This window comes from Chanos chanos, chromosome 6, assembly GCF_902362185.1.
Source record: "Chanos chanos chromosome 6, fChaCha1.1, whole genome shotgun sequence".
Classification (NCBI taxonomy): Eukaryota; Metazoa; Chordata; class Actinopteri; order Gonorynchiformes; family Chanidae; genus Chanos; species Chanos chanos.
This window is the reverse complement of record NC_044500.1, coordinates 41,381,876-41,404,096: the sequence shown is the minus strand read 5'-3', so window position 1 is coordinate 41,404,096 and position 22,221 is coordinate 41,381,876. Positions and strand designations below refer to the sequence as shown.

Genomic DNA, 22,221 nt, shown 5'->3' with positions numbered 1-22,221 from the left:
GTTGCATGTCGTCAGTATAGGCATAATATGGTCAGTTGACACCTTTTTTTTTCAGTTTTTCATTTAAATTGAAATAATCAGTCGCAGTTTCCCCTTTGGTGTTGGAAATGTTTTCGACTTGTGTGTTAGAAGTACTTTGGTAATAGGTCCAGAACTAAGTGCCATCGTAGTCTGCGTATAAGTAATAATAATATTTCTGTATCTTTGCACCGTTGTTATGACCATTTTCCTGTTTTGCCCTTTAATACTGAACGTATATATGAGCGTTCTGCTTAGTTAATAACTTGTGTAAATACTTACAGTTTTACACATTCCAAGACTGGACTGTTTGTTACTTCAGCTGCTCTGGTGGTATGTATGGTGGGGGTTGGTGGGAGGGGTGGAGCAGACTGGACTAGTTTAAAATGATGGTGAGGACAGCAACTTGATGTCACATGCTTGTGCTGCTGCTGAATGGTAAACACTGATTAACTTAAAAAGGGCAAAGGGCACATTGAGCATAATTTGTAAATGAGTGTACTAATGATGTCCACTTTCACCTCCCAGTCAAGTCGACATGTCTCCTGCTCCAGACTCAGGTTTGGGCTATACCCCACCAGATGGGGGCTGGGGATGGGCAGTGGTGCTTGGAGCTTTCATTTCTATTGGCTTCTCCTATGCATTCCCAAAGGCCATCACCATCTACTTCAAAGAGATCCAGGAATACTTTGCTGTATCGTACAGTGAGATTGCATGGATATCCTCCATTATGCTTGCTGTAATGCATGCAGGGGGTAAGCGTTTTTCACGTTCTCTGTGAACATCATCTATAACTTACTGTAAGCTGTGTTCAGGATAAAGCTATATACCAATAATAGCTTTCCAGTCAATTCTCATCAGTGCCTTATTAAAACCGGGCAGTATTTGGAATTTCACACAATTCCTGTTCACTTTGCTGCATATATCAGCATAATGACTATCATACTAATCACAATTATTAGATGTCTGCAGGGATATTAGATATTTACAAAAAAAAAAAATAACATTAAAATAAAATATTCAGACAAAATTCAAGAAACGTTCTGTTATATTGTCATTGTTTTCTTCTTGCTTTTGGAGGCGCAGAAAACATACATTAAGTGAAAATGAACTTTTTAGTCAAAATACAAGTAAATGCTCATAACTTTTCAGAGATGTAAGAGAACAGAATCATAAATCTTCAGAGAAGTAAGAGAATAGAATTAACATTCATATACGTTGTTAACATTATTCCCTGTGGAGAAAGCATGTATAGCTACTCCACGAGTATCTTCATTTTCACTGCAGCTGAAACTGATATGCATTCTGGGCAATATAAACTCTCCCTCTGCATGGGCCATGGGAGGACGCATCTGAGAGCTTTTGAATGGAGACAGGACCTCCATGAGTGTAGAAGTCTTGGCATTTTAGTATTTCTGTACCAATTTTTAAAAATGGACCCTCTTAAATAAAAATTCCCATGACAGGGCTATCAGTAAAAAAAAAAAAAATCAACAAAGTGGTTTTTTTTTTTCCTTTGGCAGAGAGAGGCTTAAAAAATAGCAGGAACCATTAGACATGGGATCTGATAGCTGTTTCAATTTTTTTTTTTTGGTGTGGTTTGTTGTATGGCTTGCTTGGAGGTGGCATACCAAATTGAGAGAAACCTATTCGTAGTCTCAAGGTTAGTGGTATACAGGGTCATCAGTGGAGAGAGTCGCGGTGTTCCCTGGTGGAATAGTGACGACACAGGGCTTCATCATATTGTCCTTGGCTTCACTTTTACAGCGTGACCCCCATGGTAGAAGAAAGACAAGAGAAATACATCAGACACAGGTTCAGTGGGTTCTGAGTTTTGCCCACAGTCCCTTGGGAAGGCTATGATAACCTTATCTGAGGGAATTTGACTTTAGCAGTCAGACATGAGAGAACTGTAATGGGGTAGAGATCTTTGATTACACATGGGATGCCACCCTGCAGTGAGTGAAACTGTCTCCAATGAAATTATATACAGAGGCTTCTGGTCACCATTGGTGGTTGTTTCCCGTACAGTACGGTACACATGCTATTTGTGAATAGTTCGTTTCATTATTTATTTGTTTATCACATTTTGAAAGAGTAATGGCCCCTTTTTCTCTTTTCTTATTTGTGAAGAGCCTTTTCGTGACTTGCATAATTTTCTTTTCAAAATTACGTTCATCCACTTTGTAGCAAAAAAAAAGAAAAAAAAGAAAAAGAAACGCATTAGTTCAGTCTGTTATTTATTTTGATAAATATGTCTACATGCTTCTGAAAATTCCCCCTCGTACCAAACATGTAATTCAACCATTGTTTACGTAGAGTTTTCAGTGACCTGGGGCCGTAGATCTCTCTGAGCCTAGGCAAACAGAATGCTAAAACCCCTGTAATCAGGACAGCCAACACGTCCCTTTGATTGATGGCTTTCAGTTTTCCTTCAATGAGATGCCATGAGGTGGAAGATGATTTATCATTAATGCCATAGGCTCAGAAATGAAATGGAAATATTTTAATATTTTGATTGCTTCCATATACTTTTTTTCTTTTCTGTCTTTTTTTCTTTTTTTTTTTTTTTCATGAACAGCACACATCGGTTTGCGTTGTTTATGAAAATTACAAAATGCTTGTTCAGTTTTTCTCACTTTTCTCACTCACAAGTAGTTTTTTTTTCCTCTTCACATAATAGATTACTGCAAATATGCCTGTGTAATGTTTTCAAATGATATTGGAATAGTGCACGGTCATGTTCACACATTGCTTTTTTTTTTTTTTTTTTTTTCGGTCAGCACCCTCTTTTAAAATATCCCTGTCAGTGTCTCTCTATAATGAATTGGTATTTTTCTTTTCTGTGGCTTTAAGTGCTAAGAGCCTCTGGATTTTTTAATTTTCCTGTGAAAAGAAAAACCCGGGTCCTTCCATAGAGACAAAAAAAAAAAAAAAGCCCAAAAACAACCAACTGATTTATGCACACTATTTAGATGATCAGTTTCTCTTTCTGCGGTTATGTTCCTCAAGATCAAAGTAATGTGAATCGTGACTTTGATCTAATAGGTGTCATTAGAGGAGGTTGCTATTAAACTCAGATGAGAAACAAAATGGCATGATGAAGGATGGCTACAGGAGATAGATAAATGAGAAGTGTGGGGAACATTGGATTGTAATGTTAATTTACTGTTTGCCTTGAGTTAAAAAAAAAAAAAAAAGACAAAAATGACTTCTCTGTCCTTTCTCTCCTGTTGCAGGGCCTGTTAGCAGTATCCTTGTTAACCGGTATGGCAGTCGACCCATAGTCATAGCTGGAGGGTTCATGTGTAGTGTTGCATTGGTAGCTGCCTCTTTTGGTTCTACCATACTGCATCTATACTTGTGCATTGGTGTCATTGGAGGTACGTATTGATTTAGTATCTTCGTTAGAACTTGAGCTCTGTTACTCCTTACATAATTAGCTAACATTTTCAAAGTGATTGTATCTGTAAAATGTTAAAAAGGTTTTATTTATTTTTTTTGTATGGAGTATCAGAAAATTCTGATCGGTTTATGCGCTCCCTGAAGAGAATGGAGTAAAGCACAGAGTTAGAACCCCTGAACTAAAATACGCCATTAGAGATTCTGAATGGAAACTACTGTAGAGCTAATTGGAGTTTGCAGATGGAGTGTGGTTGTTGTTTACCATTTTATAGCCTTTTGGGTCCCTGTTAGTAGATAAAGATTCACTGCAGAGTTCACTATGGTCCCAGTATCCCTCATTGATGTGCTTACAGCCTGAGCATAGGGAGCAAACATCTTCTCTCACTCTCTCTCACACACACTCTCTCTCTCTCTCTCTCTCTCTCTCTCTCTCTCACACACACTCACACACACACACACACACACACACACACACACACACACACACACACACACACTATCTCTCAGTCCCTAAGTGTAAGCCAGTGACTTGAGCCCTGGGACGGCACAGGGAGTGTAATTAAGTTGGTGACATCCTGGTGCCCTACTGTGTGGGGCCGCACTGCCGCCTCAGGGGAGCGCATGGTGAGCCTCATTACTGTTGGACAGCCTGGCATGAAGACCTGGTAGGAGAGAGATGTGGCTCGAAAAACCCCTATGAGGCCTAGGTCAGCTCTGGGGAAAGAAAGTGACCTCTTGTTTTTCCCCTGTCACTTTATCCAGAGAGCCCACACCCTCTTTTATTGCCCAGAGAAGTCCTTCGACTGGGCAGTTCTCATCTGACATGCAAACTCTTTTACTTCCTTATTGTTGGATAATAAGGGACCAGAGAGACTATGTCCGTTGCAGTCCTTACAGCTATCAGTCAGTGACATCATTTATAGTTGATGAAGATCTCTGCACTCCTCTCTACGTAGATCTACACGACACAAATGAATTAAAATGAATCAGTGATATGCATGTTGTAGGTATTTAACCTTTATTTACCAAGTATGCAAATGAAAGCTGTTTTTGGGAATAGTTACTGGTGAACTTTGAGTAGCTATTAAAGAAAGGGATATGACTGGAGAAATTGAAATTCACGGGAAGTATTGTTCAGTGGGGGGATTATGAGCTGCAGGTCTTCCCGAGAACGGAGAATGATGGAATATATGAGTCTTTTCCTCTACCTGCTGTTCTCTATCTTGAAGTGAGGACTCATTTAGAGAATAAGATGCTCATTTAGAGAATGAGACACCATTAAATTGGATTTTTGGCAAAGGAGGTAGAAGTGAATGAATTACCCAGAGTCTCTAATTTATTACCATTTAAATGGAGGAATCATTTCTGAAATTATTTCAGCTTCCGTTAATGAGTTTTTAGTTGGCAATGTGAAATGAGATGGAACCCTAATGTGCACAGAGCAGAATTGGCCTTAATGTAATCACGGCACACTTTGCATTTACGCTTTATACGTGAGCTTTAAAATATAACTTCATATACGTCTTTATTTATTTATTTATTGCTTAGGTTTTGGACTCTCCTTTAACCTTCAACCATCTCTGACAATAATTGGGACATATTTCGAGCAAAGGAGACCTCTAGCAAATGGCCTCGCCATGGCGGGAAGTCCAGTTTTTCTTTCCACCCTGGCCCCGCTAAACCAGTTTCTGTTCAACAACTTTGGTTGGAGAGGAAGTTTCTTCATTTTGGGGGCCATGCTCTTGAATTGCTGTGTTGCTGGATCTCTGATGAGGCCTGTTGACGGAGGCCTTCACGGAAATAAGAGGACGCGGTCCAGCGGAGCGCTGAAGGAGACCTCTGCTGCAGATGATGGACTAATGAACGGACAGGCGAGACGGGAGAAGGACAGCTGTATGGATGTTGTCAACCGATTCCTGGACTTATCTCTCTTTAAGCACAGAGGGTTTCTTATTTACCTTGTGGGAAACGTAATCTTGTTCTTTGGAATTTTTGCTCCAATAGTTTTCCTCACCCCTTATGCCAAGCAACAGGGAGTGGACGAATACTCTGCCGCTTTTCTGCTCTCCATCCTGGCTGTGGTAGACATGTTTGCCAGGCCGGGAACAGGCTTCTTTGCCACTACTAAGTGGATCCGCCCCAAAATCCAGTACCTCTTTAGTTTTTCCATTATCTGCAATGGCATTTGTCATATGCTGTGTCCCCTGGCCTCTGGTTACGAGGGACTGGTGGTTTACGCAGTTTTCTCTGGTGCAGCTTTTGGAATGGTGTGTGCTTTGCTCTTTGAGTGTCTCATGGACCAGGTGGGTCCACAGCGTTTCTCCAGTGCAGTGGGGCTGGTTACCATCATCGAGTGTTGCCCTGTTCTCCTCGGACCACCAGTTGGAGGTAAGCTCAAAAAGGAAATGTATGGCAGCCACGGAAAACCATTTTGTTCTTCTCAATACAGGTGTTGTAAAGCAAACTGGATACTGACAAACAGAGCAGTTTATCCCTATAGTAATTTTGGCATAACTTGAGAGAAATAAAGCCAGCCATATCTTTCCGCAGCTGAGAAATAAAATGAAAAACAAAACTGTCCAAGAGCCAAAGCCGTGTTGTTCCCCCACGCTTTGCTGCCTGCGTCCCAGCGTGCATTCGCTAGAGTTGTAATGCTTTCCAGGGTGTCATTATTGTAAGACATTCCTGCAGAATTGGATTATGGCTGGTGAGCAAGCTGCCCTGGCTTGGTTAGTGGGCCCAAAGAAAAGCTGTAATTGGTCACGGTTATTTACTGCTGTAAATAAGCCGGGGTACTGAGTCTTTCAGGGCACGCCCGCTGGAGGATTCGTTCGCCACACAAATAATGGAACGTTTTTCGAAGCTAAGTAACTGGGAGCGTAATGAAGTCTCCCTACGTCTCTCACTCGTTCTCCTCGCCGAATCCCTTCGGCCCGCGGTATAAGGGCCGCTAGCGCCGTAAACAGGGCTATGGCAAAGGCAGAAATCAGTTAAATTATCTACTTAGAGCGCTACAGGTTTTTTTTTTTTTTTAAGGTTTCAGGGACATGACCAGCATCTCTGCTCTTAACGATAAAAAGTGAGAACTGTTTTCTCTACCAAGCCTTTTATTTCGTACCTTAGAGTGTTTCCGGAGGTTTTTTTTTTTTTGGTTTTTTTTGCACGACACCATGGCTGTGTGCTTAGATAAGAATGGCCCTTTCTGTATGCAGCGGATAGCTTTGGTGTTATCTGCATGCATTGTATTCAGTTATATGTTACCACTTTGGCAACAAAGTTCTTTTTCAGTTTTGTTTGGACCAATTCAAGAGGTAGAAAGTGTGCTTCCATAAGAGGCCTCTGTCGTGAGCCTCCTTAGTTGAAAACATGAGCTATCAAAGAGCAAGGTTATCCCAGCTCTCCTTGCCTCAGATATAGGTTGGCTTTCCTCTACACTTTGAAGGACTGTGTAATTACTGTAGATGTGTATTTTATTCCCTGTCCTCCTTGGATATCAGCAGGAATGCTCCACTATTTCTCTGGGCACACTTTCATTTCATTTTGATTTTCTGGATGTAAACACTGAGAAGGGGAGAGGAGAAAAAAAAAAATGTCTTTCCTCTGTCAAAGTTATTAAAGAAACCTTTTACCAGGGGAAAGACAAACAGTCAGAGTCACCTGTGGGTATCAGCTGACAAAATAGAAAAGTTTCCTGCGGAATGCAGAGAGGTTTTGTTCTGGTAGTGGTTTTTTTCCCCCCTATACGTGGAAGTTATAAGAAACCCTTTCAGAGTGTTTGACCAGTCAAAGTCATTGCTAGGTGGCCGGTAGATGCTGGATGTACTCCCGTCGTTCTCCTTGGGTCTGATTTTTAACGAGGTAGAAATTTATAGGGCTTCTGGTTGTTCCGTCTGACCTAATTTCCAAGGCCTTCGTTTAATGGGGTAAATAAGTGGCTCCCCATACGTTTAGTGTTCTCCTCTGGAGCGCAGAAACATTACAATCGCCCCCACCCCCCACCTTACAGGTCTCCTCGTTACAGGCCACTGTAGTGCGCCAATGCCAAAAACCTCCGGGTCACTCTAATGAGGAAGAAGTGAGGAAATTGCTGTAATTAGCCTTTTGCTTTTTGTGTTTAATGAATCTCAGTTCAGCATTCACTCATTAAAGGCCCTTACCTGTGTGATAATTAAGCAATGAATACATTAAAAAAAAAAGAAAAAGAGGTGACTTGGCCAGATGGGCTTAATTACTGTTGCGCCAATCAACGGCCGCTTTAATGAGGGAGGTGGTCATCTGTACACACCCAAAATGGAGAATGCGATCAATCAAATACCGTCTGTGTTGTTGGCGTAGTGGAGACCAGGTCAGTCCCCCCCCCCCCCCCACTCCCCACCCCCCACTCCCCCTCCTTCATCAGTTTCATAGAAGAAAATGACTCATTAAGATCCTATTTTTAATTGGTTTACCTAACCTGAAGCTTGCCCTTTGCTTTGACAGCCTTCATCAGAGCTGTGTAGAGGTGTTTAACATGCATGCCAGACTACTCCGCTTGACTCAAAGCGAGGGAGATGTGTGGTGGATGAGTGCAGAAGGTTCATTACAGATAACTGTGTGTCAGATTGAAGTTTGCTGAGCATTTGAAGTTCCTGGTTTCTCAACGCATAAATCAATCAGAGTTCTTAGATAACACTGAAGTTGCTAAATCACGCCGGAGCATTTTATCAGGAGAATAAATCAATACAGGCCTTAGTTTTTTTTTTTGTTTTTTTTTTGGACTACTCTCTTCTTAAATGACTTTTACAGACTAAAAAAAAAAAACTGTTTTAGCTAAATGTAACAGTATTTTATCAATCATCACAATTTTGCTACAGCATCTACTGTTTTGTGTGTATGAACTGCTTATGATTCATTTGGGCTTTTTCAGCATTTTTTTTTTATCACACTAAAGTATCAAATTCTATTGAAGTGTCTGTGGCATATATCTCAGCCTTTACCTTTCTTTCCTCCCTGACAGGCGCCATGGTGGACGTCTTTGGCGACTACAAATACATGTACATTATGTGTGGGGCTCTGCTGCTGGTTGCTGGACTCTTCCTATTCATCATGAACTATTATAACGATAGGCTGCTAGAGAGGGAGAGGAAAGTCAAGGAGAAAGCAGTGGAGCTTAGGGAAGGAGAAGCACTGTGTGTGGCCCAGGAAAGCACGGCTGCTGGGGAGGACCAGCTGGAAGATCTGGAGACTCCAAAAGGCCAAGTAGAGACGGAGAACAGCCAAGTATAACTTTCTCTGTCGGTGGGATTTTTTTTTTTTTTTTGAGGTCTTCAGTTCACTTTAGCTTGGCATTATACCTACATTGGAAGCGGTTCCTACAGTATCAAATGTTTGCTTTGCTAGATTGCAGTCTTAGATTATATTAAACACACACACACACACACACACACACACACACACACACACATATATATATATACATATATATATATATGTGTGTGTGTGTGTGTGTGTGTGTGTGTGTGTGTATATTAGATTTATCTGTGACTTTTTTTGACTTTTTTTGAAGATTACTCAGGCACATTTCCATGCTTCAACCATGAGTACCTCAGAAGATATGTCAGGGAGACTTTTGAAGATATCTCATTTATTTTATTCAAAGAGGGATCTTAAGTGACATTTCAGGATTTTAGTGCAGCTTTTATTCGAAATGTATTTTAAAAGATTATCAGAACTACACTGTTAATAACTGTAAAGTTGTATGTGAACAGAGGTATGACGGTATGTACTCAAATCTTTGTCTTTTTATGACAAATTGTTTTGCATTTGATTCTCAGTACGCCATTCACCGTGAATGGTTTTTACTTGAAAACATTCAATGAATTGTCAAATTTCTCTCTCTCTCTTTATCTCTCATTCTCTGAAATGTATATCGTAAGAATGCCACACTCTGTGAATAGTTAATAAGTCAGCAATGATTTAATGTAGTGGTAATTGTTAAGGAGGATATAGTGGTATTCTGTATATGGTATTTTGATGAATTAACATCTGCAGCATATGTTGTTGTGTTCAAAGTGTAAATGTCACATATCTTCCAAAAAGATCATGTTTTTGATTTTTTTTTTTTTTTAAGGAAAAAAATAGAACAGAGTGTATCCCGTGTCCTCGTTTTTTTTTTTTTTTTTTGGTGAAATAATAGCTACTAGGTAAGGAAAAAACTCTCTCATGGAAAATATGGTGTCAACTCAAGATTGACTGCGCAACCGTGACTGTTTGTAGCATTGCTCAATTTTTCACGCCAATTACAAAGCTGGGTAACAAGTTTTAAAATGTCATAGCTAAGGGCGTGACTACCTAATGAAGCAAAACCCGGATGTTCTGGGCCAGTGCCGGGAGCTGAATTCTCTCTGTCTCTCCTTCTCTCTCTCTCTCTCTCTCTCTCTCTCTCTCATTTTTTTTCTATTTCTTCACACACACACACACAACACACTCAGCAAATTGTCAAGCCAATAAATTAGGCTGCCCCAGCTCAAGGTCTTGGGACACAAGGCCATGCGCAGTAAGGAAAGCCCCAGAGAGTTTGGGCTGGTCACTGAGTTGGAGGGATATTTTGTTGATATTTATTTATTTATTTATTCATTTATTTATATTCCCCTTTGACCCCTGCTTCATCTCCTCAGTGCCTTTGATGCCTTTCAGCCACTGTCCTTCACGCTCTTGCTTTTAAAAACTTTTTGATCTCTGGTGAATTTTCACGAGTTCTAAGAGCGACTCACCTGAGTTCACAGCACAATCAGAGGCTGAGACAATTAGATGGAAGAACACTCGATTGCGTTTCACGACTTTGGAAATATTTGGCTGACAATAACAAATCTTAGCAGTTAGAGGGTCTTCAGATAAATGTGTTTGCAAGAGTATATAGTTTTTCGGTGGTCTTTTCCTCCTCCTCATATTTATTTTGTGATATTTTCTTGGAGGTCTAAAGTAAAATGTCAGCATCATATATTTCCCTCAAGGCTGTTCCCTTAGACAGTTCTGCTTCAGTCAGTCCCATTTCTCCAGTGTAATTTCTGACAAACTGTTGCACGTATAACAAACTTGATTAAAACTTTTCTTTCTAAGTTTGATCTAATCAATTAATGCAGCAGTATCATCATATTAAACATCAGCTGATGAGCTATCACTAAGTGACCCATTCATTATTGGAATGAGGGGTTTTTAATCTAAATTTCACATAGCTAGATTGATATATATGTATTCAATCTAACAGTTGAATATGTATCAATCTAACTCCCATAGTTAGACTGACATATTCAAAGATGCTTATGTTTATTGTGGATGCTGCACAATTTGGATTAACAACAATAATTCAAACAGCGACTAGATTGCCACCGAAATCCAAACTACAACTATTTCTATATTATGGGTAATGGATTGACCGGAAAAGAAGCAGAGGCCTGATTACGATCATGAGTGTGTTTCAGGGTTCCCACGAGGATTTTTTCTTGCCGGTCAGGTGTCCGGAATGAATTTATTTTACTGGACAAGTCTAAAACTCACTGGTAAGTTTCAGCAACAGTCTATGTTAAAAACGCAAATACAGTGAAGCCTACACCTAGGTTGACAAAAGAATCCCGATGACCTCAAATCAGTTTGACTGTTTGAAGAACAGTAACGATTGAGCAAAACCTCAACATTCGCTGCAAACATGTAGGCTTTTATGAAACATCTAGGCTAGGCTTACATGGCATCAGATGTGTCCAGGCAAAAACTGGTAATTAGCGGCTAACGGGGAAACCTTTATATATATATATATGTATGTATATGCACACTTTTCTGAAGCTGAAAAAGCTGAAAATGGTATATAATTTAAAAATATTTTTTGGCATAAATACAAGATACAGCTAAAGAATGCCTACCCAGTAAATAGCGCTTTTGTTAATATTTGCCATTGGTGTTTATAAATAAAGCCTTCGTCTCCAGCCTGGCCTTGTAGGGTTTTCCATCACTGATGGATCCTGGGTCACTTTGGGCTCTGCAGATATGTGCATCCAGCTAAAGCCATCCATCCCCACTGTCCTCTCTCCTCGCATTATCATCCATTTACTCTAACATTTGACATTGTCTTTGCTGGACCAGCCTCAGCGGGATTGCGGTAAAAAAAGAAAAAAAGAGAAAAAAAAAGACATACCTCTTTCACACTATTCAGCACAGAACCATGTTTAGAGTGGATTGAAGAAGTGAGACAGGGGGAGAGAGAGAGAGAGAGAGAGAGAGAGAGAGTTAGTGTGTGTGTGTGTGTGTGTGTGTGTCTGTGTGGGTAAGTGTGTGTGTGGGAGAGAGAGCGTGATGCTAAGGGATATATTGAAATACTATTTCATCAGTCATTGCTCTCTCTGTGTCCCATCTGAGGACCAGGGGAGGTAATGAAAGTAATTTAATGTACATCTATAATTAATTCCCGCTCTCTCTCGGCTGCTGGCGGTGGTTGCGTGCGGCGGCGTGGCTGCTGTTGATGGAGTGTATTTATTATGTGCTCTTGAAGGCGCTGGCATGGTAGGGCAGGAGGGCACTGACACGGTAATGCTAGGCTCATCACTCTCTCACAGGGCTCAATCTGGAATATGGGCCACGCTTGGCCTCTGCCTGTGTCTCTCTCTCTCTCTCTCTCTCTCTCTCTCTCTCTCTCTCTATTTTTTGGCCTCCTACAGAAAAAAGACACAATCTATAACACAGCTCTGCCTCAGGCCAGCCCTTTCCCCTTAACTCTCTCTCTCTCTCTCTCTCTCTCTCTCTCTCTCTCTCTCTCTCTCTCTCTGTTTTCACTGATGAAATCCTGGCTTTTGGAGCCTCTCTTTTCTAAAATTTGTACTTATTCAATGCTTGCATTTTCAAATCAAATTGTCTTCTCTCACACACACACCCCTCTCTCTCTCTCTCTCTATGCTGTAATTAAAGCTGGGTAAACAGATGTGAAGCGGGTCATCAGGTTGTTGCTCCTGTGCCAGACAGGTGTGCAAACAGCTGATTTTAATGGACAACATATGGAGGAGAGATGGATGAGTGTCACTCCCATGCTGACAGGTGCTGACTCATCTGTCACAGTGACCCTGCGCAGAGTGGACCCTACCACTGATCCAGGGCACTCTTCACCCACGCACCTCACTGAGTGCACATATAAAAGGACACAGTCTCTCACCGTACATACTGACAGGCCGCAATGGATATGAGTCTCCTTTAGGCTCCTTTAATAGCATGAAAACAGTTGAAAGGTGAAATCGGTGCACCAAACGTCTGTGCACGATACCAGCAAGAAAACTAAAGGAGAAAACAAAGTTAAAATATTCAGCAAGAAAGACTGTTGTCTCAGATCCCTTTTTTCTAGACAGTCTCGTCTATGGACTGACTCCATTTCATTATCAAATATTAATGGGCATATTTAATTTTTAGCTTTGTATCAGCTAACACCTCCACCCCATCTCCTGTGTGCTGGAGGGATACTGTGGTTCTGTGCTTACAGTCGATAGAGCTCATTTTTACTGAGGAGATTATTTTGTCTAATTGGGCCTTCTGTGGTAATGACCTTGCAACTTTTTTTTTTTCCCTCGTAAATGGGAAAAAAGAAATCTAGTTTGACACTGGGCCCAGAAAGATGTATTGCAATTCCATGGCAACAGCCTCACGCAATAAGGTCGCAGTGGAAGTGTTTAATTAGTCCAGCGTGTCTGTCCCCTAGGAGTGGCTTTTTATTACCTCAATATGTCATATGAACGCATCACACGCACACACAAACACACACACACACACACACACAGTGCGAGAGTGAGAGAGAGAGAGAGAGAGAAAGAGAATGTGTGTCAGGAGAGTGAGAAGAATACAGTTAGAACGATTAGGCAGATATACAGTGGCCGCGCTAATTTTGCAGATGCTTTTAAGATTTTTCATGGTGGTCAATGAGTGAGGGTCAAATACTAATATTAAGTGTTAGGTATTCATTAGCTCTGTTCCGAATACCCATCGGTCTCAGTTTTCAAACAGTGACTAATGGGCAAAGAAAAATCTGCAGGTGTTTTTTTTTTTTTTTTTTTTTTTTATCTGGACTCTCCATCAGTGCTGTACATCTGGGTATTTCAACAAACTGTTTCCCTGATCTTTACGGAGTCGTTCAGGGGACATGCCGAACCTATCTGTAAGAAGTCACAACTGAATTGGTTGACACCATTGTAGTTAGTGAAGATTTCAAGTTTGTGCAACACCGCCCCCCACCCCCCCACCCCTTAAAAAAACCCAAAAAACCAAAAAAACAATGGTGATAAAAATGTGCTTCTCTCTCATTTTCAGGCCAAAGGTTTAAACTCAGACTTGACAGTGCTTTAGTCATGGTATACCATTAGAATCACTTTCTGCTCAGATTTATGCTCAAGACAGAAGAGACCTAGAGAAATAATCAGATAAGAATAATGAGACCGGGTTTCTTAGTCAAAGGCGCACATACAAGTCCTGAATTAGGTCCCTGAGCCTGAGTCCGAGTGGGATGAGCTGATCTATAATAAAGTGTCTTATCTGCTGACTGAGGTAGATAAGACACACATTATTGATCTGCACTATGTATCCTATCCATATGTACTGGCTGAGTGAGATTAGCCATTTGAATTGTCTTTGAGAGGATTCTTAGAGGATTTTTTTTCTTTCTTTCTTTCTTTCTTTCTTTTCAGAAGGAGAAGACCAAACTTTTTGTTTTTGCATGATAAAGATGGTAATATGCTTCTGTGTGTCAGTGAGAATGTCATGAGCCGTGTGTGTGACAGGCTCAGAGCACCCACAGCAGGGAAGAATGTGAAGATTGTTGGTCCATTCAACAGGAACTATTTGCCCCGGAGAGGGGCACTTCAGGGGGTGATACCAGAGTCAAATATTTTTATCTAAAGGTCAGGCCGTTTCCATTCATTTTTCTGAATAATCTTGTAAACAAAGAGCCTTCCTTAGTTTTTGGAATAACATTGCTACATCTACTGTGCATTGACAGTATAGTGAGGAACCTAATAATGGATTTTCCCTGTTACACTACGGAAAATGAACGGAGCTGAGTTCTCGAGCTTGTAATTGATGAAGTGCACTACTGTGAAAACTTTTAGCCTGCAGAGTGGCTAAAACATACATATGTGTATTTAAGAGCTGTGGGCTAGTGAAGTTCAATAGTAGTGTTTAATGCTGTATTTGTTAAGCACTAGAGGTCAGTATTGCTCCACAGTAGAAATAAAGCTCCTACTCTACAATATTATTACATCTCTTGTATGATTCAGTCTTATGAACTGCAGGTTTTTTGTAAGTGATGGAGATGTGCACCTCACCCAGTGGAGTCCTAAGCAGAGTAACCTGAGTGAAATGTCCATTTTTTTTATAAATTTTCCTTTGAAATAAGAATATCTCTATTATCCTTTGCTTGTGATTGGCTTATGTTTATTTTTTAATTGTAAGTATTTGGTTCTGAGTGTACAAAGCGAGATCTAGCACTGAATCAATATCACAGTCTTCGGGCAGGTGTCTCTTTGTCTTATATGCATGACTTATATAAGACTATAAGTAATTTCATGAACAAGGCGAGCATTGAAAAGTCAAGCCAAACCTGCACAAAATAACTAAAATATGAAACTTTTTGTCTCTCCTGTAAAACTAGCGAAAGCATAAAAAGTTCTAATTGGATTTTGACTGCGCTTGGAGACCTTGGGAGACGCACTGTCACAGCAATGTACGGGTCGGTAGAGAAAGTGGATTAAAATTCAGCAGGGGACATTTTTTTTTTTTTTTCCTGTTATTGATTGGTGAGCGAGTTGTTGTCAACATTAAGATTTGATTACTGCTGACACGATGGCCTGGGTGGAAACAAAGCCTGGTAATGCATGTGATGCACTGTGCATATTAAATATAGCATGGTTCCTGTTGGGGTAATTAATATGGCATTGTGGTTATGAATTTCCTGGCATAAACAAGGGACCCTGTCTACGTGGAGTGCGTTGATTAATTATGGTGCAGTAGAGGAATAATTCTTTAACATCACTGTATTTTCTCCTCTCTCCCTCTCTTTTATTCAAAGTTCTCTTTGAGGTTTTAGGAGAGAGAGCGAGAGAGAGAGAAAGAGAGAGAGAGAGAGAGAGAGAGAGAGAGAGAAAAGGGTGTTGATGTTTTGGCCTCCTCCCTGTAATGAAAAAGCACATTAATATGATTTCACAGTTGCGTTTGATAAAAATACTTGTCTAGAACCAGGGGATGGTTGTCTCAATTCCCCTGGAACCTCTGTTTTCTTTCTTTCTTTTTTTTTTTTTTTTGGTGACTGTTGTCAGTGTCTTCTGTGTGTAGCTCAGGATTTTGAAAGCTCCCAGTGAAGAACCTTGCGTGCCAGAGCGCTGATGGGGTGTACAGCGCTTCAGCCTCTTCCACAGCCCCCGGTCTCAGAGGAAACCCTCTCTTTGGCTAGTCAGCTCCGGTCTGCTATTACACTAGGACTTTAGTCCTGGCTGCACACTTAGAATTCTCCATTTATTTGGCCTTGGTCAGAATGATGTCAGTTACATACTAATAGAATAGGACGATGGTCACAACCATCGTTCAAGCCAATACTGAGGGGACAATTATCATGGATGACAATATTTTGTGCAAAAAAAAAAAGGGGGGGGGGCTGAAGTTGTATCCCTGTGCCACAGTATCTGAAAAAACAGAGAAATAAATCCACTCTCCCATTTGATAATATTTCACATTCTAGCCTAGCACCAACAACCACATTAATCTGGATTAGGTTTCACCTGTCAAAATCATTTAGACACTGAAGTCACTTGAGAAACTGTGGAAGGGGGAAAAAAAAAAAAAGACATATAAATTCTACGACCAGAAATCCAACAATGTACTTTTTGTACCTTTTTTTTTCTGAAGATGAAATGAATGATTGGACTGCATCTGGGCTCTTTCCTCACTTTGTGTCATTTTCAGGCCAGCGCTCCCATGAGACTACCCCAGCCGTAGGCTTGACATATATAACACATGGGCTCTGTCAGGCAGGCTTATTTTAGAGTGGCCTGCTTGGCTGGAAGAACTTTAACTTATGTAAATCATATTAATAAATTTGCTCTAAAGTTGCTCTAAGGATTTCCACTGGCTCAACCAGGAGGGTGACAAAGCGACTGTAATCCCACTGTTCAGTTAAGGTTCACCGCCAGTCTCTGTACTCATGTTTTCATAAAATGTGTTTCACCACTGAACTGCCTACCATGAACATGAACATTGTGGAAAGCAAATGTGGTTGTATCTACAGAAAAAAAAGGAAGAAAAAAAAAAAAACAGGACTTAGATTAATTATCATGAAGTGTGAAAACAAGTGGAGACAACAAGGAAAAAAAAAATCAGAATTATTCATTACTATTTTGTGGATACTATTCATCTGTCAGGTACACATAGTCCTCTGCCCCCTTCCATAGCTACTGCACTGTTGGTAGCTTAGTTGAAAAATATTCTGTCAGTATCCACAGAGCAGAATGAACTCTGCATGGATGGTGTTACACTGGTGGGATCCAATTAGGGGCTTAATGGCTCCTTTTTAATTGGTTGTAGTCCTGTCTATTTAAAGTGGTGGAGCAAGAGGTGACAGTGGGGCACCAGAGATGGTCAGACAGTCACTGATTTTGGCATTTCGGGCACCCTCCCTGCTACCCAGGCAGCCAAGCTGCAGTCACTAACAGATGGGCTAAGTTACTTCTTGGACTATCACTTATTGGTGTTATGTTAATCTGATCAGCTAATTGGATCCCTGTTGGATTTAAATGCAGCCGTGTTGAAACCTAAATTGCGGTAATTCACTGTTGTCTTTGGCAGTGACTACAGCCTGCCTAATGCTGAGAATTCACAATGATGGTGATGACTATCACACAAAAGGCAATGCACACACAAGTCGCATGCTGCCACACTACTTAGCAATTTCATTAGAATAAATGGAATGTTCCATGAAATGGTTAACACATCCATCCATCTATCCATCTATCTATCTATCTATCTATCTATCTATCTATCTATCTATCTATCTATCTATCTATCTATCTATCTATCTATCTATCTATCTATAATACTTTGTATTTGTGTCTCAAACTTTGTATTTGTTGTCTCAGTTAGTAAGAAGACTTAAAGACTGTACATAGTGTACTCAGTGTTACATTAAACTTTACAAAAACACAAAGTCAACACTGATCTGTCCAGATCATCATTCCAAGAGTGACAGTATCCTATTCCACTGTGATTTTGGACATTGCATTAGGCATTGTTCCATTGAATATGCTAAATAAGCACTTGTTTTGGAAGATGATATAGAATGCGTGTGTGTGTGTGTGTGTGTGTTTGTGTGTATGTTTGTGTGTGCAAAATCCTCTGTTTGATTGCCTCACAATTCCTGGAAAGATATGGAAGCACTTGGGTGAGTGTGTAGGTGCAGGTGTCTCTGGGTTGATTTTTTCACAGATACCCTGAGGGGTAACAGAGAAGACAAAGTAGCTATTTGTTCCCCTTAACTTCAGGCATTTGCTTTTAATAGCCATCCGTTCTCTCCATTCTCCACCGGCTGGCTCACACCTGGGCCTCCATCAGATGAGAAATGAAAATCCTGGGCTCTTGGCTCTGAGCAAAGATCAGATGCAGCATGCCATTGATCTGAGTGGGAGGCAATGTTAATGTAATCAATATAGCACGTTGATGAGGATGCTAAGAGGAACTGAAGCCCTGTCAGGTTTTCACTGAGATGTAGAAAGACCTAGAAAGTGAATGATGGAGGATGAAGGGATAAGGTGCTGGCTATCTTTAGCACATGTCATTAGGCTCAATGTGTCCTCTCTGATCAAAGGAATGAGACAGAGTATCAGGATTTTCCCAGGGAGATGGCCGGCCATGTTGTCATAGCTGTTGTGAAGGGACAGGTTTTAATAGAGTAAAGTCAAAGCTCATCCAGAGGACACTCACAATTTACTACTGTAGTTTAACAGCATACACATTTCTTACATCTGCTCCTCATAACACTTTTTATTATCGTAGATTTTATTATTGGATTGGCTTATAGGATAAGAAATGTAACATTTCTTTTAACTTTCATAAACATTTAGTTAATATTATTTTGTTGTATATGGGTGGATGATGTAACATGCTTTTTTTTAACATGTCTGGGGTGTCAAAAATAGATAGAAAGTATTAAACTGTCTAAAAATATATCAGATATTTAATGAGATGCATTATTAGGACATACTGGAGTTTCAAGTGCCCAAACCTTTCTGTTCAGAATTTTGAACTGAGCATCACAATTCTCATATAAAGTGATTGTCCAGGGCATGTTTTCCTCTTTTCACATTTGAAGCAAATCAAGAAAAATGGAAACAATTTTTATGTTTAGAATGTAGACACAGATGTTTTTAGAAGCACTAAAAATTCTGAAGTCTGTGTATAAAACTGAGGTTAATTCTGGATAAACAGACCTTATCTAAGAAATGGGTATTGATTTGTAACTTTCTCCTTAATTAGCATGTTTTCAGAGCTCCAAGCTCATGTCAACTTTTTTGTCGATGTTGTGATTCTAATTATGCAGAAGTCCAACACCATTTCCATTTTCTTGTCATTGATACAGTAAAAATGCTGTCGCCATGTTGCAGGTAAGGTATGAGGATGGTAACTGATTTCAGCTCAGTTTCAGATTGACCCAATTGCATGAAACAAAAGTATTTTTCGTGTTACACCGTATGATACATAAGTGACACCACATTATAAAAGCTGTATTTCAGACAATTAACGATACAGAACATAATAGTTGCATTTGTTTAATAACTTCTCATTGAATTATCCACATGATTATCATTATTGTTTTTAATTAAGATCTTAATACCAGCCCTGTTTCTGTACATACTACGGCAATTCCTCTCAGAGAAGTTCCCTGATGTACAGTGCATACATACCATCTCTCAGCCATTCAAACTTCTTTTATTTTTTTTGTCTTCATGAGACAGATACTTAGAGGTATAAAGTGTAGAGAGAATAAGGAAATACAGGGAAAGACTAACATCTAGCCCACAAGGACAGAAGAGGTCCTCAGAGAAAGAAGGAGAGAATGAATTGATCAGATCGGTTAATACACCACAGAAAATAATATAGGAGATGTCAGAGTTGTCCAGTTGACTTGAAAGTTGTAATCTGATGTCATATACAGCATTTTAAATATTTGCTGTTTTCAAAAGCTTACTTTCAGATATCAATATCCTCGTTTAATCTTTGCATCCCGGATGTTTTGTTTTTGTTATTGAAAGATGTAAGCATATGTCAGATTTGGGTTGCCATGTTTGTAATAAATTGTTTAATTATTTTATCATTATCCTATGGTGTGATGCAAAATCATTTGGTGTGACGTGCAAAGTAATGCTTGGGATGTGGTTTTGACAGTGAAAAATGATATTCATCTTAGTGGGATATGTTTGAGGTGATTTGTATTTATAACTTTTATTTATAGCTTGGTCTGTCAAATTAAGCTACAATACTGCGAGAGATAGGGATGACGTTGATGTATTCTGTGTTATTAAAAAGGCAACACATACCCAAATAAATACACTTCATCAAAAGTTTGATTTCAGTATGGTAATATTTGTATGTGATGTGTGTTCTTTAGAAAAATATGTCCTTTTCACATTTTTTGTAAGATATATGAACTGTTGCCTAGAAAAAACCATCAAAAATTAGGTTAAAATCCCAAAAAATCAGTTATCATATACTCGCAAGAGTGTACACCAAACAACTATATATTTTTCATGTCTTTTAGGCAAAGATTTCTTTCCTCTAAATTTTCATGCTTAAATGTCCACCAACCATATGTTCTTTCTTTATTTCTTTCTTTCTTCACAAAGGATCTTTTTTTTCAAATCTGCAAACTTAATTGTTGGAGGTGTGTGATGTACTGGAGTGGTTTGCTGTGTAGATGAATCATGGAAGACTGCACAGCCAGTGGATTCTCTTAATCCTCTCTGACCACACCGGGGCACTTTCTCTGTTTAATTCATCAGCGTTCAACTCTAAATTAAAGCCTAGCCTTTAGCTAATGCACTGAGATGTGACTCTTAAGTGAGCATGGGCTGAACACCCCAAGGAGAACTCTCCGTGCAGGCGCTGCATCACTTTAACACTGAGGAAAAAGGATAGAACTCCAGTCTACTAAGAGACTATTTCCATCAGTTTTCCACTGCTGGAATCACAACACGCTGCACCGAGAACACACGTATATGTGAGTGTCTGCATCTGTGTGTGTGTGTATCAATAAATCATTGTTATAAAGGAAGTGTGATTCAGCTTATGAAAGTCAAAATGTTTCCTGAGAAGACAGCATATGAAATCACATGATCAAAAGGTGGTGCAAAGCTGCACTGTAAGTGGAACATCACAATCTAAATAAGCCATATGCTGTTCCAAGCTTGAGTACACATACATATGTGACGTGTCACAAGTAATAGGGTAGAACACTAGAGTAATCTCATTGATAATCATTTAGGATCATCTGATCCTAAATGCAATGTAACAATACCATAATGAGGATGATAATGGTAGTGATGGTGAAGATGACGAAGGTGATAAGGAAACCACTGACAATAATAATCAGTTTGCCAACCATGATGATGATAATTCCACTAATGATGATGATAAAAACAACATGGGCGGAGATTCTCCTATAGCATTATATATATAATCATAACACTGGTGATTAGACTTTGATTCTTCACCCTGCTTAAGTCAAGTGTATATACTTCACTAATACAGCACTTGCTGTCTTTGACCTGTGTAGCTGTGTGGCCAGTGGGGTAAAGTGTGGGCAGAGAGTTAAGGAAAAAGAAGGAGAAAAGAAAAACAAAGGAAGGGAGAGAGAGAGAGAAAGAGAGAGAGAGAAAGAATGAGAGAGAGAGAGAGAGAGAGAGAGAGAGAGAGAGAGACTCACTGCATAGGTCCGCTGCCCTGTACTCCAGTAATTTCTTGAAAACCTGCAGCGTGGCCTTCACATGATCTTCAGGACCAGTCATGTTAATGGACGATAGTGTTAAGTCTGCCAGACCGCCCTCTGAATCTCCTGCTGTTCTGTCAGAGAGCTCTTAGCTACTCATGCCCCTGCTGAGGCTTAAGGGGGCAACACTGGAGCACTGAGCAAATAGACTGCTCTAAGGGCAGTGTGGGGGATTATATTTGACCAGGACTGGAGGCCGAATGGACGCATTCTGTTAGAGAGAGTTAACTCCCCTGTGAGTGCTCGCGAGGTAAAAAGCTTTCCGCTCGAACGAGCCAGAGCTTGCACGTTTGTTTAAGCTGCATAATTCATGAAGGGCGACATGGCACCAACACGGCGTGAGCTCCCTCGGACAGGAGCAGAGGGGACAGCTGAAAGCGTCCTCTGTAACCTGACATTACTACAGCCCTCCTGTCCTGAGGGGAGAAGGTGTGTACCGCAACACACACTCTCACAACCTTTCCTGACCCCCTCCCGCTGTCCCAGACGACAGCGTTCCTCCAATCACTGTCAAACCCCGAGACCCTCCTCACGCTCTCACTGAAACCGGCCTCTGTCTTACATTCACCGGCATCTCACCTCGTACAGTCAAACGCAGACCTAACCCCTTGCTCCAATATGTCCTGTTTCCCTCCTCACTGACCAAGCTCTTAGCACTCTCCGTTTGCTTTTCTCTTTCTGTCTTCTATAATCTCTCCACACCTCCAAAGATCTGTGACACACAGCTTTCCTTCCTGCCAGGATCCTTCTTTCTCTTCCCTGTCCAT

General features: G+C 40.3%; 1 protein-coding gene across 1 annotated transcript; it reads left to right on the top strand.

Annotated features, from left to right (window-relative positions):
* The first annotated feature begins 556 nt into the window (after positions 1-556).
* LOC115815425 (monocarboxylate transporter 2-like) lies at positions 557-8,688 on the top strand. The gene is made up of 4 exons (XM_030778379.1): positions 557-773; positions 3,258-3,401; positions 4,972-5,811; positions 8,420-8,688. Exons 1-4 carry the CDS (start codon positions 557-559, stop codon positions 8,686-8,688), a joined length of 1,470 nt encoding a protein of 489 aa, XP_030634239.1.
* Positions 8,689-22,221: the final 13,533 nt, after the last annotated feature.

Excerpts from the sequence above, each read along its gene's own strand:
- LOC115815425 (XM_030778379.1), top strand. The coding sequence starts at position 557 with ATGTCTCCTGCTCCAGACTCAGGTTTGGGCTATACCCCACCAGATGGG. Across the intron at positions 3,402-4,971 it reads GTGCATTGGTGTCATTGGAG|GTTTTGGACTCTCCTTTAAC; the intron begins GTACGTATTGAT and ends TTTATTGCTTAG. Across the intron at positions 5,812-8,419 it reads CCTCGGACCACCAGTTGGAG|GCGCCATGGTGGACGTCTTT; the intron begins GTAAGCTCAAAA and ends CCTCCCTGACAG.